We start from the raw sequence: 18,306 nt of genomic DNA, 5'->3' as shown, positions 1-18,306 counted from the left end.
AACATTCCCTTTCCCTCCCATATTGCTGACATGTTCCACCATCTCAACCTCCTGCCAATAATCACAACTCCCAGTTGACTCTTACCTATAATATTCAATGTAGTATTCCTTCAACCTTGTATTCCCCAGTCTCAGCCTAGAAACTATGGTCTCCCTTCTGTCTACCCGAGGACCTCCCTGTCCTCGCCTTTCCCTGGATCTTAAAAAGATGTAGGCCCTTTCCCTCCATTTCACACAGGGGCGGACTGGGATCAGAAATCGGCCCAAGCATTTCTAACGAACTGGCCCATTCCGTCCCTTGAGGCCCCCACACGACCCATTATTTGATGCATACCCCATTATAAGCCAAATAATGATTTTGCGCAAAACCCCCAATTTAGACCGGCCAACTGGGCCAAAAATGAATCAGCCCATATAGCTTTTGCCTGAACTGCACAATGGCAAGTCCGCCCCTGATTCCACATCTCCTGCCACTTCTTAATAACAATCACTTTCCTAAAGTTAGCCACTTGGCCTCTGCTTTACTGGGACCTCCATGTCAACATTAATATGTCTAAGACCCACTGGACACACAATGGTTGAATCAATGTTGTTTCCACATCATTTTAATGAAATTATGCTGAAACAACGTGGAATAGACATTGAATTGACATCTGTGCCCAGTGGGGAGCTTTGTTGTTGGCCAATAAATATCCATCATTTAATTCCCCTCTAGTCCTTGAAATAATCCTTTCAATTCACACATACAGCATGAGCTGCCATCTTATATTTCAGAACTGCTTTATTTTTAATTCAGTCATCCTTGTTGTTTGTATATAGGCCTACACATTTTTGGGGGGTTTCACACTGTGGATACCGGTCATCAATATTGCTATGAGAAATCTTTTACACACATACACACACAAACTGGTCGTGCTGCTGCTCCAGTTTCAACTGTTCTGCCTGCGGCTATGAAACCCTGACCTGTTCACCGGATGTGCTACCTGACATCAAGAGCGGTAGAGATACTCTGAATGATCGGCTTTGAAAAGCCAACTGACATTTACTCCTGAAGTGCTGACCTGCTGCACCCTCGACAACCACTGTGATTATTATTATTTGACCCTGCTGGTCATTTATGAACATTTGAACATCTTGGCCATGTTCTGTTATAATCTCCACCCGGCACAGCCAGAAGAGGACTGGCCACCCTTCATAGCCTGGTTCCTCTCTAGGTTTCTTCCTAGGTTTTGGCCTTTCTAGGGAGTTCTTCCTAGCCACCGTGCTTCTACACCTGCATTGCTTGCTGTTTGGGGTTTTAGGCTGGGTTTCTGTACAGCACTTTGAGATATCAGCTGATGTAAGAAGGGCTATATAAATACATTTGATTTGATTTGAAACAAGGCACAGTGTCAATTCAATACAGCATTTTAATTACAAAGCTAGGCAAAAGGTTTTAGACCAACTGAAAAGCAATATAATAATTAAATTCCTCCATCAAATTACTAGTTCAATCAATTAAATGAATCTTCCTTGTCCTCCATGTTTCCGTATTTCCCAGCAGGCATTAGGTAGGGAACATGGAGTTATTTCTGGGTCGCACAGCCTGCCTCTGCATCTCGTACATGTTCACATAAGATGATAAGAGGTCATCCATTTTGTAACCCTGAAGAGCAGAGTCAAATAGAGTCGTTGGGGTATGAACATAGAGGCAAAGTCACATCACATTCTGGCTCTTGTGAATAAGTCACATCAATGCAAGTGTTTGTCAAGGTCATTTAGTACACCCTCAACAAACACTACTTTCGATTTACACAAAATTGTAATGTATTGGTTTAAAGAAGGAAACATCTTTAATTTTGCCTCAAAGACATAATGGCCACTCACCAATGAGGTCTCACAAAGTAAAGTGTTCCCTTTGACCAGGTTGCCAATGGTGATGTGGAAGTAAGTGCTCCCGCTGGACCAGTTGGTGATGCGGTTGAACGGGTGCATGACCAGAAACTCCTGAGGTTTAGGTAAAGGTCAAAAGGAAATGTTTGGTTAAACAGAAAAGGTAAATACTTTATAGTGCTGATGGTGGCAGAAGTGGGATCCTAGCATGATGTTGTCTTAATGTTGTGGTGCAGCATTTGGAGAACAAACGTGAGGGACAATGTTGTTGTCTGAAGAGATAGCATTGTATTGTACACAGCATCTCCTCTCTCTCCTTCTTGGTTCGTGCAGGTGATTGTGACCTCCTCAGACCAATTGGCAGTACACCCAGAACATTGTTCTAGGAACCAAAAGGGATCTCAGTTTCAAGGTCTCAGCTTGGAGAGAAGAAGCTTCGTGAGGTATTGGTCGGTCACATGCAGGAACCAAATGTTAATGATGAATAATGTAAATCATGCAAATATAACTTGTCTGTGTAAGCAGTATATAAGAGAACTAACGGGACTGCCCCGGGAGAGCTCCCAACCGACGTGTACTATGGTGCATTAAGTTGTTGGACTCTCCCCAGCTTGCTGATAATACAGAATGATTACTTTAAGTTTGACTTTGAGTCCCTGGTGGTAATTTCCACGGCACACATGTAAGCGTTCATATTTTTAGGAAACTGCACCTGATGTCAGCATAATTATATGACAATCTGTCAGTAAATGTACTATAGATTAAAGTAAAATACTCTGAATGTTGATCAAATCAAAATAATCCTATAAAAAAACAATGGTACGTTTACCTTTGTTTTGGGGTTGATGAAGTTGACTCCTTGCTTGCTGATTGCAATCTGGATGATACTCGGGTAACTCGGCTCAGATGTTTGCTGTGAAGGAAGAGCATACAGAAATTCACCAATGGGATGGTTGGTGTCTGTAGGTATCATTTTTGTATCGACCTGAGCTGTCTGCTAACGCACCTTAACTTCGAAGAAAGCACAGCCGAACGTCGGCCAGTGGCAGATGCCTTTTAGAAAGGCCACTTTAGCCTCGTCCAAGGTGATCCCGGCCTGCTTGTTGTAGGAGGCGATGATGTGCTATACGCGAAGAAGAAAACAGAAAGATTCAGAAAGATTGGTATTTCTTTATTATTATACTATATACAGTTGAAGTCTGAAGTTTACATACACCTTAGCCAAATTCATTTAAACTCAGTTTTTCACAATTCCTGACATTTAATCCTAATAAAAATTCCCCTTTAATCCTAGATGTCCTAACCAACTTGCCAAAACTATAGTTTGTTAACAAGAAATTTGTGGAGTGGTTGAAAAACGAGTTTTAATGACTCCAACCTAAGTGTATGTAAACTTCCGCCCAAATCTTTTGTCATAATGGTGCGCTATTAATTTACTAAGAACACTGTTTGGGTAGTGGCTGAATAACTTGTCTTGAGATCATGATGGCAGTTCTAATTGCAGAAATTATGCTTTATTGGAATGAGCCATCTGCTCCGTAATGGAGAGAGCAAGAGATGTCTGCCAAATATCACATAAAGCTCAATAATATGAGAAGGACTGACAGTGTACCATATGTGTCTGTTATCTCCTCCTCCTCCTCCTCCTCCTCCTCCTCCTCCTCCTCCTCCTCCTCCTCCTCCTCCTCCTCCTCCTTACCTTCTTCCAGTCCTCTGGGGACATGGTTTTCATCTCGTCAGCTGGCACCAGCTCCTTCAGCATCCTGGGAATCATGACAAACTGGGACCTGTCCGTGTCCACCTTGACCCGGAACAGCAGGCCAGCCAGGCTGGTCATTTCCTCCTTGGTACACTTGTGGTAGCCACGCAGGTACTTGGGCAACTCCTGAGAGGAGAGGTTTGTGTATGAGTTATGAGTAACTGGGTTCTGGGTTCACCCCGCTTACTCACTATTTACAGCGGTTTGAATAACAGGTTGAGATGCGTAACTCTTTAGCGTAATCATTACCCATTGACGCCGATGGGAGATCTGAATGATGAATAAAAACGAAATCTACTACTAGAAATGTACAGTAGTCTGTGTGTGTGCCTGTCTGTCTGTGTCTTTCATGCCCGACCTGTGGGAAATGGAAAGTGAGGTCAGCGGTCAGGTCTCTTCCTGGGGTCACGTTGAACCACAGCTTCCTCATGAATATAACCAGGTAGGGCATGGTGGCTGGACCTCCTGAAACACAAATGTTCATCAGTCCTTATAGCATAGCATAGTATAGTTTAGTATAGCATAGCTTAGTATGGCATAGTGTAGCATAACATAAGTTTCATCCACTGACAACTTGGTGGGAGTACTTTGACCTTTTGCTAAACATGATATGATGTTTTTGACTATTTTAGGACTACTATGTACATATAAGGACAATATGGTGGATGCTAGATGTTATTGTACAGTGGTTCTTCCTTTAAAAGTCGTGGTATCTTGCGAGGTGCCGCAGAGTTCTATGGCACGTTATTTAAGTATCAGCCATTGTTGCCTGAATGACGCAATTTACCACAATCTGCCACTATCTACCACAAACGGTTGCGGCATGAGCTCAAAACTTTATCTGTTAAATTCAGGACTGCGCCTTACCCTCTGTTTTACCTCCTTTCTTCGCCTCTCTGGCTCTCTTCGTTTTCTTAGGTTGGTCTGTCGTCTCCCTCAAACTGTCAAAGAAGTAGTTTTGGTCGTGTAAGCTCACCACCTGAAAGCAACAAGGAGAGAGAAAAAATAAACATACATTCACTTGCACTACCCGAACTAAACCAGTTAAATGAGCTTGAATTGAACCTTGTTTGGCGTTTTCATGAAGATGCTGTAACCGTCAGCTGAGGCCAGAATGAGCTTGTAGGCAATGTTACGAACAAGGTCACGAATCCTAGACGTTGATGTCACCTCGAAGAGCTAAATAAAGAATTGACACATTTCATTTATTTCATTACATTTATTTCACACGGACAATGAGCATAACTAATCAACATTTCTGTGTTATTATATTTCTGTAGATGTAGCCAGCCAGATAGTTTCCACTGTGACAAAAGGTCAGATACCATATGAAAGTGGATTTGAGAAATTCATAGTGATCATGGATCAGTGATCATAGGGATCATAAGGGTCAGTGATCATAATAATCATAGTTATCAGTGATCATAGTGATCATATGAGGCAAAGAAGAAGCTATCTACCTCAGCTCTGTCGTTAGGGAAGTGGACTTTATGGAAGATCTGGTTGCTGTCCTGTTGAATGGCATCCACCTCCACCTGATGGGGAGGCAGCTTCCTGGGCTCCATACTACAACAAGAGGACAGTATAGCGTTAATTTCCTGCCAATCATTTTAGTATTTAACATCTCAATACCATATTTTGTAGCGTCCTCAGCACAACTCCAGCAACCTCATCCAAGATATTCAGATTGAGACCTCTTGGTGTCATGGCTTTGGTGTTGGATTTGTAGGGACATTTAGTTCGAGACCTTTTCCCACTGCCTCCCAAATTCACTACAGTGTGCTTTGGAGCCCCACCTGACTAGCATTTGTAGCCGTTGCAGGCAGTCTGCAGCCAGGGGCTCTCTGGGCCGTGACTCTAGGAAACGCTGGGTGTACTTCAGCAAGATCTGACTGGGGGGGAAGAGGCCGGTACACAGCCAAAGGAGCTGCCAACCATAGTCTACACTCATTCTGTGAGAGGGAGGAGGAGAGAGGGAAGGTGAGATGGATATAATAGAGAGTAGAGAGAGATTAGAGCGAGGGGTGGTGGAAGAGAGTAGAGCGAGAGAGGGAGAGAGGGCCGGGGGGAGAGTAGAGAGAGGGGGGGAAGAGAGTAGAGAGAGGGGGGAAGAGAGTAGAGAGAGAGGGGAGAGGGGGGGGGGGGAGAGTAGAGCGATAGAGGGGAGAGAGAGAGTAGAGCGAGGGAGAGAGAGAGGGCCGGGGAGAGAGTAGAGAGAGAGGGGGAAGAGAGTAGAGAGAGGGGGAAGAGAGTAGAGAGAGAGGGGGGAAGAGAGAGAGAGGGGAGAGAGGGGGGAGAGTAGAGAGAGAGGGGGGAGAGTGAGAGAGAGAGGGGAGAGTATTATAATTATAATTATAATAAAAATATAATTATAATTAAAAATAGAACATCAGACATATACTGTACATCTCTGTGGTTATTTCCTAATAATACATGAGAAATAGCTGACATGGCAGTATATTACCACACATACCTGCTGTTGTTACTGGTCATCTGCCTCATGATCTGGCAGTAGACCTCGTCCTGTAAAGGTACATGCTGAGTGGCCGCGCCAAAGATCTGGTCAGTCAGCTCAATGGGCTGGCGCACCTGTTTGATGGGGTAATCTCCCATGTACTTTAGGATAGGTGAGGGAAAGGCTAAAGACAATAGCAAACGTTTAGAAAACTCCACTTGGAGAGACATATTTATTAGGATAAGTCGGTAACTGCTACGCCATTGTAAAAAAAAGTATTTTTATTTAGCGTTTAAAGGTCTCCAGTTACAAAAAGTCCAGGTGTAATCCCTCCCTAGTGTCTTCAACACCTATTAAAAATCTTCCTTGTTGTTATCCAGTGTTCGCCTCAATATCAATATGAACATCAATCGTACATTAAAGTGGAAGTTCAGGATTTTACAACTTGATGTTAGATGGTTTCTCAACCTGAAAGTAGCTGAAGTTGGCTAAAGTTAACTGAAGTTTGTAGTGGCTGTTTAAAGAAAAAACCCTAACCAGTTTGTCGTGGCCCGTAGACTACTTCAGGGCGAGGAACCATCTAACATCAAGTTGTAAAATCCTGAACTTTCCCTTGAACAAATAAAGCATTTGAGTAAAGGATATCAGTGAAGGAGATGCAGGCCAGATGGCTGAGGTCGGTGTCGCCCACCAGACTCTTCAGTAGGGGCTGTTTAATGGGTTCTTTGGAGGCAGCCCAAAGTTTCTCCATGCCTCTGGCCTGCGCCCCGCGGCCCCCTTCTTTACCAGGCTGCCTAAGGGAAACCAAGGAAATAGCTAAGGTTAACTTGCTGTCTTGAGAATAGTATAACCAGAAAACATACTGTTAACCCTGCAAACTGTAGTAGTGAGATAACTGGTCAGATTACTGTCACATTGGAATACTCCTTTGTTAAATCGATGATTCATTTGCAAATGTTTGTGGTAATTATTAAAGTTAAAATGGTTATTGGTGTCGTTGAAATAGTAGTGAGAGGGGATTCTACCTGAAGTAGTCATAGGCAAACTCTTTCAGTGAGACGGGGGACACTGCCTCTTCCCTGGCGGGTGCGTTCTGAGCCACTGTCCTCTGATCTGGGCTCAGATTCAGCAGACTCTTGTGGTTCAACCAAAGAAAAACACAATGTTAAAACGACCACAAGATGGTAGTCTTCCCCTTCCACAATCCCTCGAAGAACAGGGACTTGATGTCGACTTGCCCCACGGTCTAACAATGCCCACAAGTCCGCCCAACATATGGGCAGCATTCCAACTGGCTAGGTGTAAGGAATAAATCCACCAAGGGACCATTACGTTGTTTCCCGTAGGGACAACTATCTGTAACGGGATGCATCCATGTTCACTTACTGGCTTATAAGAATCTTATCATAACTAAGGCACTACATCGCAGCTCTGTCGCAGCCGGCCGCAACCGGGAGACCCATGGGGCGGCACACAATTATCACAGCGTCGTCCAGGTTAGGGGAGGGTTTGGCCGGCATTGATGTCCTTGTCCTATCGCGCACTAGATGTTTCCTCCGACACATTGGTGCGGCTGGCTTCCGGGTTTAAGCGGGTATTCTGTCAAGAAGCAGTGCTACTTGGCTGGGTTGTGTTTTGGAGGACACATGGCTCTCGACCTTCACCTCTCCCGAGTCCGTACAGGAGTTGCAGCGATGGGACAAGACTGTAACTACCAATTGGATACCATGAAATCGGAAAGAAAAAGGGGGAAGAAATAAAAAATCTAATCAAATAAAGAATCTTATCATGCACAATCCCATTTGTATCACCCTCTTATTTGTACTATGTGTGCACTGTTTAATTAGCCTAGTCCCAGACAACACAAACAGATCTGGGACCAGACTATTATTCTATGACCTATTCTTCTAACCATATGAATTGAAACATCACTTGAGTGAAGTTTTCAATAGGTATTTTAAGTCTAGAACATTCTGTTAGAGTCTACAACCGTCTTACCAGTGTGGTATCGCTGGGCTTGTCAAGGGTTGGCAGAACCAGGACGGTATCCGTGGAGACGGCGCCGGTGTTCCCGGTGCGCTCGTTAGTGCCTTTGATCCAGCCCCGGTCAGGGGAGTACTCTCCGTCCTTCAGGATGACCAGCATGTCCCCTCGCTTGTAGCTCAGGAACGTGGGGTCGTCTGCAGTTTGAGAGAGAGAGAGACACACAGAGAGACAGAGAGACACAGACAGAGAGACACAGACAGAGAGACAAACAGAGAGAGAGAGACACAGACAGAGAGACACAGACAGAGAGAGAGACAGAGAGAGAGACAGAGAGAGCGACAGAGAGAGAGAGAGAGAGAGAGAGAGAGAGACAGAGAGAGACAGACACACAGACAGATAGACACACAGACACAAACTCATGAGAGACAATACAGCCACATTACCATAATCATGTTTATACATGAGTCTCCGTTATGAGGCTTACTGAAACTCAAATGGTTGTATAAAATGAATGAGTAAAGATGAAACTATTTGTGAAATTATGTAATGTGATTTTAGACTGTTTAAATGAAGGAAACTCCAATTCCCATTGGAGTTTAACTAAATCAGAGGACCGCCCATGAGCACAGTTAGGACGCGGTGTCATGAGGCAGCCCTTTTCTATGTTCCAAATAAAACCCCCACCTGGGTTTTCCCACCTCAGACCAGCTTACCTCGATAACTACGAGAGGGCTAAGGTTTGAGTAGAGACCAGCCTACCTCGATTTCCACGAGAGGGCTAAGGTTTGAGATAAAACCTGAGTATAAGCTAAGGTTGTAATGGTTGTTGAAACTCTAAGACTATCGATACCGACAGAATAAGAACAAGTCTTTGATATTAATTACTAGTCTGCAGCTAGGAATTCGGTATCATTGAACGCAAAGACCGACAACACCGAAACATATAACGATATGAATGAATGTTACTCTGAACTATCCATTTTAACCACGGCAGAGAGAGAGAGAGAGAGAGGGCGGGCAAACTCTCCAACAGAAATGAACTTTTCAACAGAGATCCCGACAACACACTGAGCGTAAATATACATATATTGATTGCAATTATTCCCAAATTAGTGAGCGTTCATGTGCAAAGGATTAGCATTTCAATTGTTATAATTATCAACTTTGTAGTGTCTCATCTCAGTAGACCCGCTCTTCCCCTTTGTCCACCAAGCCGCGATGCAGGTTTAGCCCACTAGGGCACATTCCCTTATAATTTCCTTGTAACCATATCTACTGTTTGTTATGCATTTCTGTGAATTACTTAGTTAGTAAATAAAGGATTTAAGACAATTGATGTATGGATGACTAATAGTGAAGACTGGGTTCGTGCGGATAACCAACCATTTACGACGTTTGGAATGAGACTAACGTGAGGTAAATAATAATTCATTAAATCGAAGACTAATTGATCAGATGTTAAAATATCTAAAAGTTATATTAGGAAAATTATAACTTCGTAATCTGAATATTTTCCTTGATGTGTTGTCGGACTTCCTAGTTAATTACAGTTACATGATTAATCAGTTTAATTGCGTAATAATAATTACAGAGAGTTATTTGATAAATAAGTCAGTTTTAATGATGCCAAAGACACGACAAGAGACTTGTCCCGAAGCCACTCCTGCATTGTCTTGGCTTTGTGCTTGGGGCCGTTGTCCTGTTGGAAGGTGAACCTTCGCCACAATCTGAGGTTCTGAGCAGGTTTTCATCAAGTATCCCTCTGTACTTTGCTCCGTTCACCTTTCCCTTGATCCTTACTAGTCTACCAGTCAATACCGCTGAAAAACATCCATGGTGATGCTGCCACCACCATGCTTCCCCGTAGGGATGGTGCCAGGTTTCCTCTAGACGTGATGCTTAGCATACAAGCCAAAGAGAGCCAAATCTTCATTTCATCAGACCAGAGAATCTTGTTTATCATGGTCTGAGAGTCTTTAGGTGCCTTTTGGCAAACTCCATGCGGGATGTCATGTGCCTTTTACTGAGGAATGGCTTCCGTCTGGCCACTCTACCATAAAGGCCTGATTCATGGAGTGCTGCAGAGATGGTCGTCCTTCTTGAAGGTTCTCCCATCTCCACAGAGGAACTCTGGAGCTCTGTCAGAGTGATCATTGGATTCTTGGTTACCTCCCTGAACAAGGCCCTTCTCCCCCGATTGCTCAGTTAGACCGGGCGGCCAGCTCTAGGAAGAGTCTTGGTGGTTCCAAACTCTTTCGATTTATGAATGATGGAGGCCATTGTGTTCTTGGGGACCTTCAATGCTACAGAAATTTTCTGGTAACCTTCCTCGCATCTGTGCCTTGACACAATCCTGTCTCGGAGCTCTATGGACAATTCCTTCGACCCCATGGCTTGGTTTTTGCTCTGCCACGCACTGTCAACTGTGGGACCTTATACAGACAGGTGTGTGCTTTTCCAAATCATGTCCAATCAATTAAATTTACCACAGGTGGACTCAATTTCGAGTCTCATAGCAAAGGTTGTGAATACTTATTTAAACAAGGTATTTCTGTTTTTTTTTATATATACATTTGCCAAAATGTCTTAACCTGTTTTCGCTTTGTCGTTGTGTGGTATTGTGTGTAGCTTGATGAGGAAAACATTTTAATTTAATCCATTTCAGATTAAGGCTGAAACAAAATGTGGAAAACGTCAAGGGGTCTGAATACTTCCCGAATGCTCTGTATATAACAGAAACCATATTAGGTCATGCATGATCCCCAGCCAAAAACACTTACTGTATATGACGGGTTCTTTTAGGATATTGTTTTCTGTTAAACACTGACTGACCTGTTGTTATCTGATGGGGACAATTATATTGTTTTTTCACTCCAATTTACAGCATTAGAATTCAATGGAAAACATCCAGATACCCACCCCTCTTAAGCAGTGCTACGCAGCATGGCCTTCACCCATCTCATCCAAATGGATGAACCTCAGTTATGAAGTTGTTGATATACTAGTAAGTATTATGATTCTGACAAATACATCCATCTACTGTAACTTACCCTCTGTAGCTCAGAGATACAAAGCTTAACCCTAAAAAATCAGTGAACCTCAGCTGTGAGGTGAGTGATCAAGTGATTTATTGTCATATTCTTACCCTGTCTGTTGATGTCCTGCAGGGCCACTGCATAGACGGAGCGCTCCCTCAGGCCCTCCAGGTACCACTGGATCAGGTCAGCCATCTCCCCTGCCTCCACAGACTGCAGTAGGAACTGCCCTCTCAGTGTGGCCAGGCTCACAGACTGACTGTTGTCGATCCTGCCGTCATCACTGATGAACATATGAAACGTATGTGAAATGTATGTAATAACTTCATGGTGGATTGAATGTCAGCATCAGGGAGTATGTGAACCATGACGACCACCGCTACCTGACAACTGATCAATAAACAGCCAGTGTATAAAACTAGTTTCTGGTTATGTATTCTGGGCCCTGTTGGAATACTTAAGAAATGCATCTTTCCTTGTTTCCTTGAGGTAAACAGACCTATAAGTGATTGGATAGCTGTGAGTAAGGTTATCACTCCATTACCTCAAAACCAACCAATTCAGATCAGTGATCACTTCGAAGGGGAGAAGGAAGGAGGGATGCATTTCTGAAATATGTAAACAGGGCCTTGGAATAGCCTGTTCATACCTGGACTTGTTCACCCCAGTCACCTCTGGGTAGGGCAGCTCGAGGAGCTTCTTCTCCTTCTCGTCCTGAAAGGAGATCCCATTCCAGTTGATGGCCACAATAAAATTGCTTTTGGATAGAGGAGGTCCTGTGAGTATACAAATACCTTAGTTATAAAAATCGTCTTTGACAAATAAAATAAATATTTTGCCTGATTTAAAACCAACTAAAAGCTTCATCATGAAAAATGATAGAAACTTCACTTGGTACATTATGCGGACATATTCCTGTTAGACTTACCTGACATTTGCGTAACCTCGTAAAACTTGGAGAAGAAGATGGGCCATTTCTGACGAGCGTAGTCAACCACGTCCCCCTTCACGCTGTCTGTGCTCCTTCTGCTGTTTATGTAAGGACCCTGTGAGAATGATTAGGATCATTATTAGTTGAACAATTTTGTCTGGCATTAGCTTTCCTTTATTCTACTTAACTTAACTTTTCAATTTAATTATTTATTTAACTTTGCTTTACTTTACTTGATAGGGATAGCGCACTGAATAGCAGGAATTTTAGAACAGAATATACTACAGGTGGTCTGGCCATTACTTATTGCACCAGTGAGTAGCAGTACCTGTGTATGTGCTGCGGTGACCAGCTGAATCCATTTTCCTTGTGACTTGGTCTCAATAAGTTCAGTAGTGATGCATTCCCCCACCACCTTCTTGGCACTTTCTACACTGTTGGTAGACCCAAACGTCACATAGTAGTACATCGCTGCCAGCTGGACAAAGTCATCCTCCTGGAAGACAAAAACAAATAAATACAAAGTCTGTTTAGGTCCAATTAATAAAGAAAACAGTTTAGTTGTTTAGTTAATATCATTTCCACTTCAAACATATGCAGTCTTTATATCTTTTCTTTTTTTCAACAATAGTGGTAATAGATTTTTTATTATTTTATGATTTCTTACATAGAGTTCAGTGAGACATTGTGACTCCTAAGATTCATGCTTGGTTCATGGTCAACCTACCCTCGAGAGTAGTGGAGGCTACTTTCACAATGTCACCTTCAGTGATATGATATCCACAGTGTCTGGGTGGGTGGAGTCTTAGGCGTTGTACTGTTTTTTACGATTGTGTTTTGCTTTCCATGTATTGTATAATAACGTTTATTTTAATGTGTATATGTGTGTATTATATTTTGATGTGTATTGTTGTGCTAAACAGGGCTCATCTGGAAAAAGAGACCTTGGTCTCAGCATTAACTCCCTGTCAAAATAAAGGTTCAATCAAATAAATAAAACAACGATGCACCTTCTCAGAATGGTACTCACCTTCTCAGAATGGTACGCACTTTCTCAGAATGGTACTCACCTTCTCAGAATGGTACGCACCTTCTCAGAATGGTACGCACCTTCTCAGAATGGTACACACCTTCTCAGAATGGTACTCCCCAGACTTGAGGCCTCTGATGACCTGTCTGTAGATGAGATCTGTGCTGACGGCATCTATCGAGGAATCGTGCCAGGGTGTAAACAACTCCTTGCGGAAGTAGAGTCTCCAGGAGGCGTGCTGCTCCTCCTCGCCCTTCCGCCTCACTTCCTGCTCGCACTGCGAGATAGCGTCCATCACGTGCTTCCCGCCACTGCCTAGGGACCACACCTGGAAACAGCAGTGTAAAAATATGTCAGGGCTAGTCAAAACATGTCACAAGCCTAGTCAAAACATGTCAGAGCTAGTCAAAACATGTAACAGGGCTAGTCAAAACATGTCAGAGCTAGTCAAAACATGTCAGAGCTAGTCAAAATATGTCACAGGGCTAGTCAAAACATGTCACAGGCCTAGTCAAAATATGCCAGGGCTAGTCAAAATATGTCAGAGCTAGTCAAAACATGTCACAGGGTTAGTCAAAACATGTCACAGGGCTAGTCAAAACATGTCACAGGCCTAGTCAAAACATGGCACAGGCCTAGTCAAAACATGGCACAGGCCTAGTCAAAACATGGCACAGGCCTAGTCAAAACATGGCACAGGGCTAGTCAAAACATGTCACAGGGCTAGTCAAAATATGCCAGGGCTAGTCAAAATATGTCAGAGCTAGTCAAAACATGTCACAGGGTTAGTCAAAACATGTCACAGGGCTAGTCAAAACATGTCACAGGCCTAGTCAAAACATGGCACAGGCCTAGTCAAAAAATGGCACAGGCCTAGTCAAAACATGGCACAGGCCTAGTCAAAACATGGCACAGGGCTAGTCAAAACATGTCACAGGGCTAGTCAATGCAAGTCAATGTTAGTCAACTTCTGAAAGCTAGTGAAGATGCTAATAAATGGTAGTCAAATGCTATCAAGTCAATGTTGTCCCTTTTCAATCTCAATATTGAACTGACACTGAATGAGCAACTTCAATTTCTCAATCCACCAGGCATGATGCTAGTACCCAGGACACCACAGTTAGGTATCCCCTTGCCATGCAACTAAGAAGAGTACTATTGACACTGTTGTATTTATTATGTATCTTCTTTGTCAATACAGATGTAGGACCTTAATTTGATCACCCTGTTGCAGGAGAACTGTCCTGTAATGCAGGAGATTTCAAACTTGTAGTGTATTTGAGTTGTAAAAAAGCTTCTGGAGTTAGTAATATCCACTTAGAAATTACAGACTTGTTTTTCCCTTATGAAAAATATATCGACCCCTACAAAAAAAATCCATTCATTACAATCCACCCAATAATTCACATTTTCCTGTTGCTGCAGGATTATTTTCCTGCTGTAGCAAAATAGCTCAAATTAAGATCCTATATCTGTATGTACTCGTTTTAGTTGCATGGCTAGGTATCCCCAAAACCCTTGGGGGTTTCCTTCACCTTCTCATAGAAGCCGATGTAAAGAGAGAATCCGTAGGTATCCTTGATGTTGACTTTCTTGGCCAGAGCCTGGCACACCTCAGCAGAGGTACAGGCTGAGTCAACAGGCAGGCTGACACTAAGGCCGTCCATCAGGGCCACAGATACTTGTGTGGGCTTCTTGGTCTTGACGGCCTACATGTGGGAAGGTGGAGACATGGGAATAATTAGTCCTTGCAGTATAATAACTACTTACTACAGGACCCATATTGCTCTGTACTGCACATATGCGGTTTTGGTGTCCTGTCCCCTTACTAATACAGTCACTGTCATAAGATTCATTGTAAGATCACCTTATTCGTCAATTGTACACAAGGTCGAACCGAACATTGACTTCCATTTATTCCAACCCTTCCAAAAGACACGTTAGGGGTTGGACAGGTTGGAACAGGGGGCTACCACACTGGGCCCCCGTGGAGCAGTTCTTGTGTGGGGTTTAAGTGCCATGCTCAAGGGCACAACGGCAGGCAATAGCATCTAATATTTGATACCAGCAACACTCTGGTTGCCAGCTCACTTCCCAACAGATTTTTCCAGGCAGATCCAGGATTCGAACAGGAAATCCTCCGGTTGCTGGCTCACCTCTCTAACAGCTAGGCTACCTGCCGCCATAAAGATATGTCCGCAGAGCAAAAACAGAGAATCGATTTCATATGTTGGAGTAGGTAGGATATTAGCAGTGGTTGGCGCATGTAGCTGTAGTTTAGCAACGGTCTCTCACATAACTCTGATGCGACCTCTCATCAATTATCATGAGTGCCAGTCTGTTTCTGATCAGTCAATGTATTGTTGTCTGACCAAACCTGCTCTGATGGTGATTTCAAGACAACTGGGAACTCAGAAAAATACGAGGTCAAATCATGACGTCAGTTGTAAAGTCGGAGCTCTAGAAAGAGACCTAAGTTCCTGAGTTGGAATTCCGAGTTGGATGCCCGTTCGAACCGATTTTTCCTAATCAGAGCTTTTTTTCAGAGTTCTCAGTTGTCTTGAACGCACTGAAGTCGGAAGTCAAAGATTTCCGAGTTCCCAGTTCTGAGTTCCCAGTTGTTATGAATGCGACATTTGTCATGAATACTGTCCATGACCTGTAGTGTTGATACTGCTTAACAGCAGCAGTAGTCGACACCTAGCGACATCGTCAAGAGATTCTTTGGCTAGGGTGTTGGACCCGGGTTTGAGTCCTGACAGGCCTACCCCCCAATTCTGTTGCATTGTGTCAGAAGGGAGATGGCACCCAGATGAGTATGTCTCTGTCATGGATCTTACCTGGAGCTCTATCCAACAAGGCAGTTCGCCTCGCTCTCCATTGGCCACGATGCGACGCAGGCGCTCAGCACAGTACGGACAATAGCTACTTGGCCCTCTGCGCAGGAAGCTCTCAAGATACTGTGGAATAGAATAGAATTACAGTGTATGTAATTGATTGAGTGGGGCCTGGGTTATAAATTCAGTATGCCTATACGTAAAAACACAGCGCCTTCAGACATACAGCCACAGGTGAAAAAATGTCAACTTTAGCCTGACCTGTATAAGGAGTTCTGTTGGGGGGAAGATACCAAGACAGATGGACAGGAGGACCCAGCCTCTGAGGGAACTCTTCTGGTTCTTATTGTTCACCAGCTGTTTAATGATCTGACAATAGATCTCATCCCTACACGGACAAACAAGGACAGACAGGGCTCAAGTAGCTATCCATCAGTTTTGATTGGATCCAATTCATTTGCATTGCAACTGTAGCTGTAATCCTTTATTAGTTCTGAATGAAACAGTTTTGGGATGACAAACAAATTATTTTTGTAGACATCAATAACTGGGAAATATCTGGGTAACATTGTTTACGTGTTGTAATTCGGTTTGTTACCTTATATCTCGTCTGGATAGGGCGTATCCAACAATAATGTGCAGCTTTTCCAGGTCGGATATTGGCCGATCCAAAGTACGCCCCTCTCCAATTAGAATGTCTTTCTCCTCCTCCGTCATAGTCTCCGGCTGGAGGAGATGAGGAGCACAACGAGACAATTATCCGGTTTTGTCTGGAGCGGATACAGCTTATATCATATTTGCCTTTTCATCGCAGGTTAGGAAAACTTAGGCAGCATGTTAGGAGAAATGCAGTTTAGGAGAATTAGATTAAGGTTAGGAAAAGAGTAGGGTTAGCTAAAATGCACAACAACAAAAAAATCTACTTTTGACATCAATTTTACATAAACTGTATCCCATCTGGACAATTAGCCTGTGTTGATACATCATGGATATTCAGACTCATTTTAGTTCTGAGGACAAAATAATGTGTATGTAACATACCTCATCTACAATGGTCGAAGCTTTTCTGTTCCCCATTCCTTCTTTCTTTCTATTTTTCCTTAGTATTTTCTGATGGAAAAATGTATAGGACGAATTAGACATCTGACAAACTGTTTAGTGGGTGAATTCAGTCAGCAAAAACTCAGTACAAGAGTAAACTATTAGAAACACACAAAATGACACAAGTGTCTATTGTCATCACATTAAGGGAATCAGTGAGTAGTGATATTTTTCCTGCTGCCCGTAAGGGATGAATAAAGTCCTATTGAACTTAGTTGAATGTAAGGTTAAGGCCCAGTAAGGCCTTATGTTCAGTACCTGATCCAGGCCCACTAGATTGCTGAGCCTCCTGTTCTGCCTCTGGCCAAGGTTCTTCTGGATGGTGGTGGAGGGCTCCTGGTTGATCTGTTTAGGCTCAGCGATGTCCCCCATGAACCTCAAGATGATCCACCACACTGTCAGACAGGCCTGGAGAGGAGCAGAGAGCAGCGGAGAGGAGAGGAATGGAGAGGAGAAAGAAAGTGGGGAATGGAAGGGAAAATAAAATAATGGGGTGAAGTGAGGAACAAAACAAAAACAGCAGGAGGAAAATGAAGAAGGAGGAGAGGAGAAAGTACAGTAGAAAAAGAGAAAAGAAGAGAGAAGAATTAAGAAATAAGGCCCATGGTGGTGTGGTATATGGCCAATATATTATGGCTGGGCTGTTCTCAGGCACGACGCAACGCAGAGTACCTGGATACAGCTCTTACCCGTGGTATATTGGTCATGTACCACAAACCCCAGAGGTGCCTTATTGCTATTATAAACTGGTTACCAATGTAAATAGAGCAGTAAAAAGACATGTTGTGTTATACCCGTGGTATATGGTCTGATATGCCACGGCTTTCAGCCAATCAGCACTCAGGGTTCGAACCACCCAGTTTATAATGTTGCATATGTGACAGAGGAAGAAAAATTCCATCCTTGCTTTGGATCCCTCTGAGAGACACAGAAGCCTGATGTTGACTCACCAGTGTGTCCCCCTCGTCCTCGTGGTGGAGCAGGGGCTGTCGCAGCCTTTGGGTGATGTGACTGTGGGTAGCAGAGCCCTGGAAGTGCAAAGCACTGAACTTGATGAAGGAGAACTCCTCATCCTCATCATCGTACTCCACCACTGGTAGTTCCACTGGTACTGGTGCTGGTGCAGGAGTTGGTTCAGTCCGAGCTAGTACTGGTACTGGTACTTGTACTACTACCGGAGCTGGGGTTTCTACTGGGCTCTCCTCTCGACTCTCCTCTCGGCTCTCCTCAGTCACCTCTGGGATTGTTCGCGTTCTCTCCAAGTCCTGAGAATGGATAGGGAGAGTGCAGTTGGATACTC

The 18,306-nt window shown here is 43.6% G+C and overlaps 1 protein-coding gene across 1 annotated transcript in view; it reads right to left on the bottom strand.

Annotated features, from left to right (window-relative positions):
- Positions 1 to 1,142: 1,142 nt before the first annotated feature.
- Positions 1,143 to 18,306, bottom strand: part of LOC139377266 (unconventional myosin-VIIa-like) — a 34,863-nt gene continuing 17,699 nt past the window's right edge. Inside the window, exons 22-47 of the mRNA XM_071120271.1 lie at positions 17,957 to 18,271; positions 17,265 to 17,414; positions 16,947 to 17,015; positions 16,504 to 16,631; positions 16,167 to 16,293; positions 15,909 to 16,028; positions 14,604 to 14,777; positions 13,169 to 13,396; positions 12,367 to 12,534; positions 12,036 to 12,153; positions 11,757 to 11,883; positions 11,218 to 11,390; positions 8,085 to 8,266; positions 7,112 to 7,221; positions 6,732 to 6,880; positions 6,105 to 6,258; positions 5,428 to 5,583; positions 5,092 to 5,197; positions 4,697 to 4,810; positions 4,499 to 4,610; positions 3,990 to 4,096; positions 3,572 to 3,757; positions 2,879 to 2,995; positions 2,702 to 2,785; positions 1,867 to 1,986; positions 1,143 to 1,645 (exon numbers count right to left, since the gene is read on the bottom strand). Coding sequence (XP_070976372.1) covers positions 1,547 to 1,645; positions 1,867 to 1,986; positions 2,702 to 2,785; positions 2,879 to 2,995; positions 3,572 to 3,757; positions 3,990 to 4,096; positions 4,499 to 4,610; positions 4,697 to 4,810; positions 5,092 to 5,197; positions 5,428 to 5,583; positions 6,105 to 6,258; positions 6,732 to 6,880; positions 7,112 to 7,221; positions 8,085 to 8,266; positions 11,218 to 11,390; positions 11,757 to 11,883; positions 12,036 to 12,153; positions 12,367 to 12,534; positions 13,169 to 13,396; positions 14,604 to 14,777; positions 15,909 to 16,028; positions 16,167 to 16,293; positions 16,504 to 16,631; positions 16,947 to 17,015; positions 17,265 to 17,414; positions 17,957 to 18,271 — 3,693 coding nt within the window. The 3' untranslated portion in view covers positions 1,143 to 1,546. The remainder of the gene's footprint in view (positions 1,646 to 1,866; positions 1,987 to 2,701; positions 2,786 to 2,878; positions 2,996 to 3,571; positions 3,758 to 3,989; positions 4,097 to 4,498; positions 4,611 to 4,696; positions 4,811 to 5,091; positions 5,198 to 5,427; positions 5,584 to 6,104; positions 6,259 to 6,731; positions 6,881 to 7,111; positions 7,222 to 8,084; positions 8,267 to 11,217; positions 11,391 to 11,756; positions 11,884 to 12,035; positions 12,154 to 12,366; positions 12,535 to 13,168; positions 13,397 to 14,603; positions 14,778 to 15,908; positions 16,029 to 16,166; positions 16,294 to 16,503; positions 16,632 to 16,946; positions 17,016 to 17,264; positions 17,415 to 17,956; positions 18,272 to 18,306) is intronic.

Source organism: Oncorhynchus clarkii, chromosome 20, assembly GCF_045791955.1.
Source record: "Oncorhynchus clarkii lewisi isolate Uvic-CL-2024 chromosome 20, UVic_Ocla_1.0, whole genome shotgun sequence".
Taxonomy (NCBI): domain Eukaryota; kingdom Metazoa; phylum Chordata; class Actinopteri; order Salmoniformes; family Salmonidae; genus Oncorhynchus; species Oncorhynchus clarkii.
Note: the sequence above shows the minus strand (reverse complement) of the source record. Positions and strands in the feature narration are given on the sequence as shown.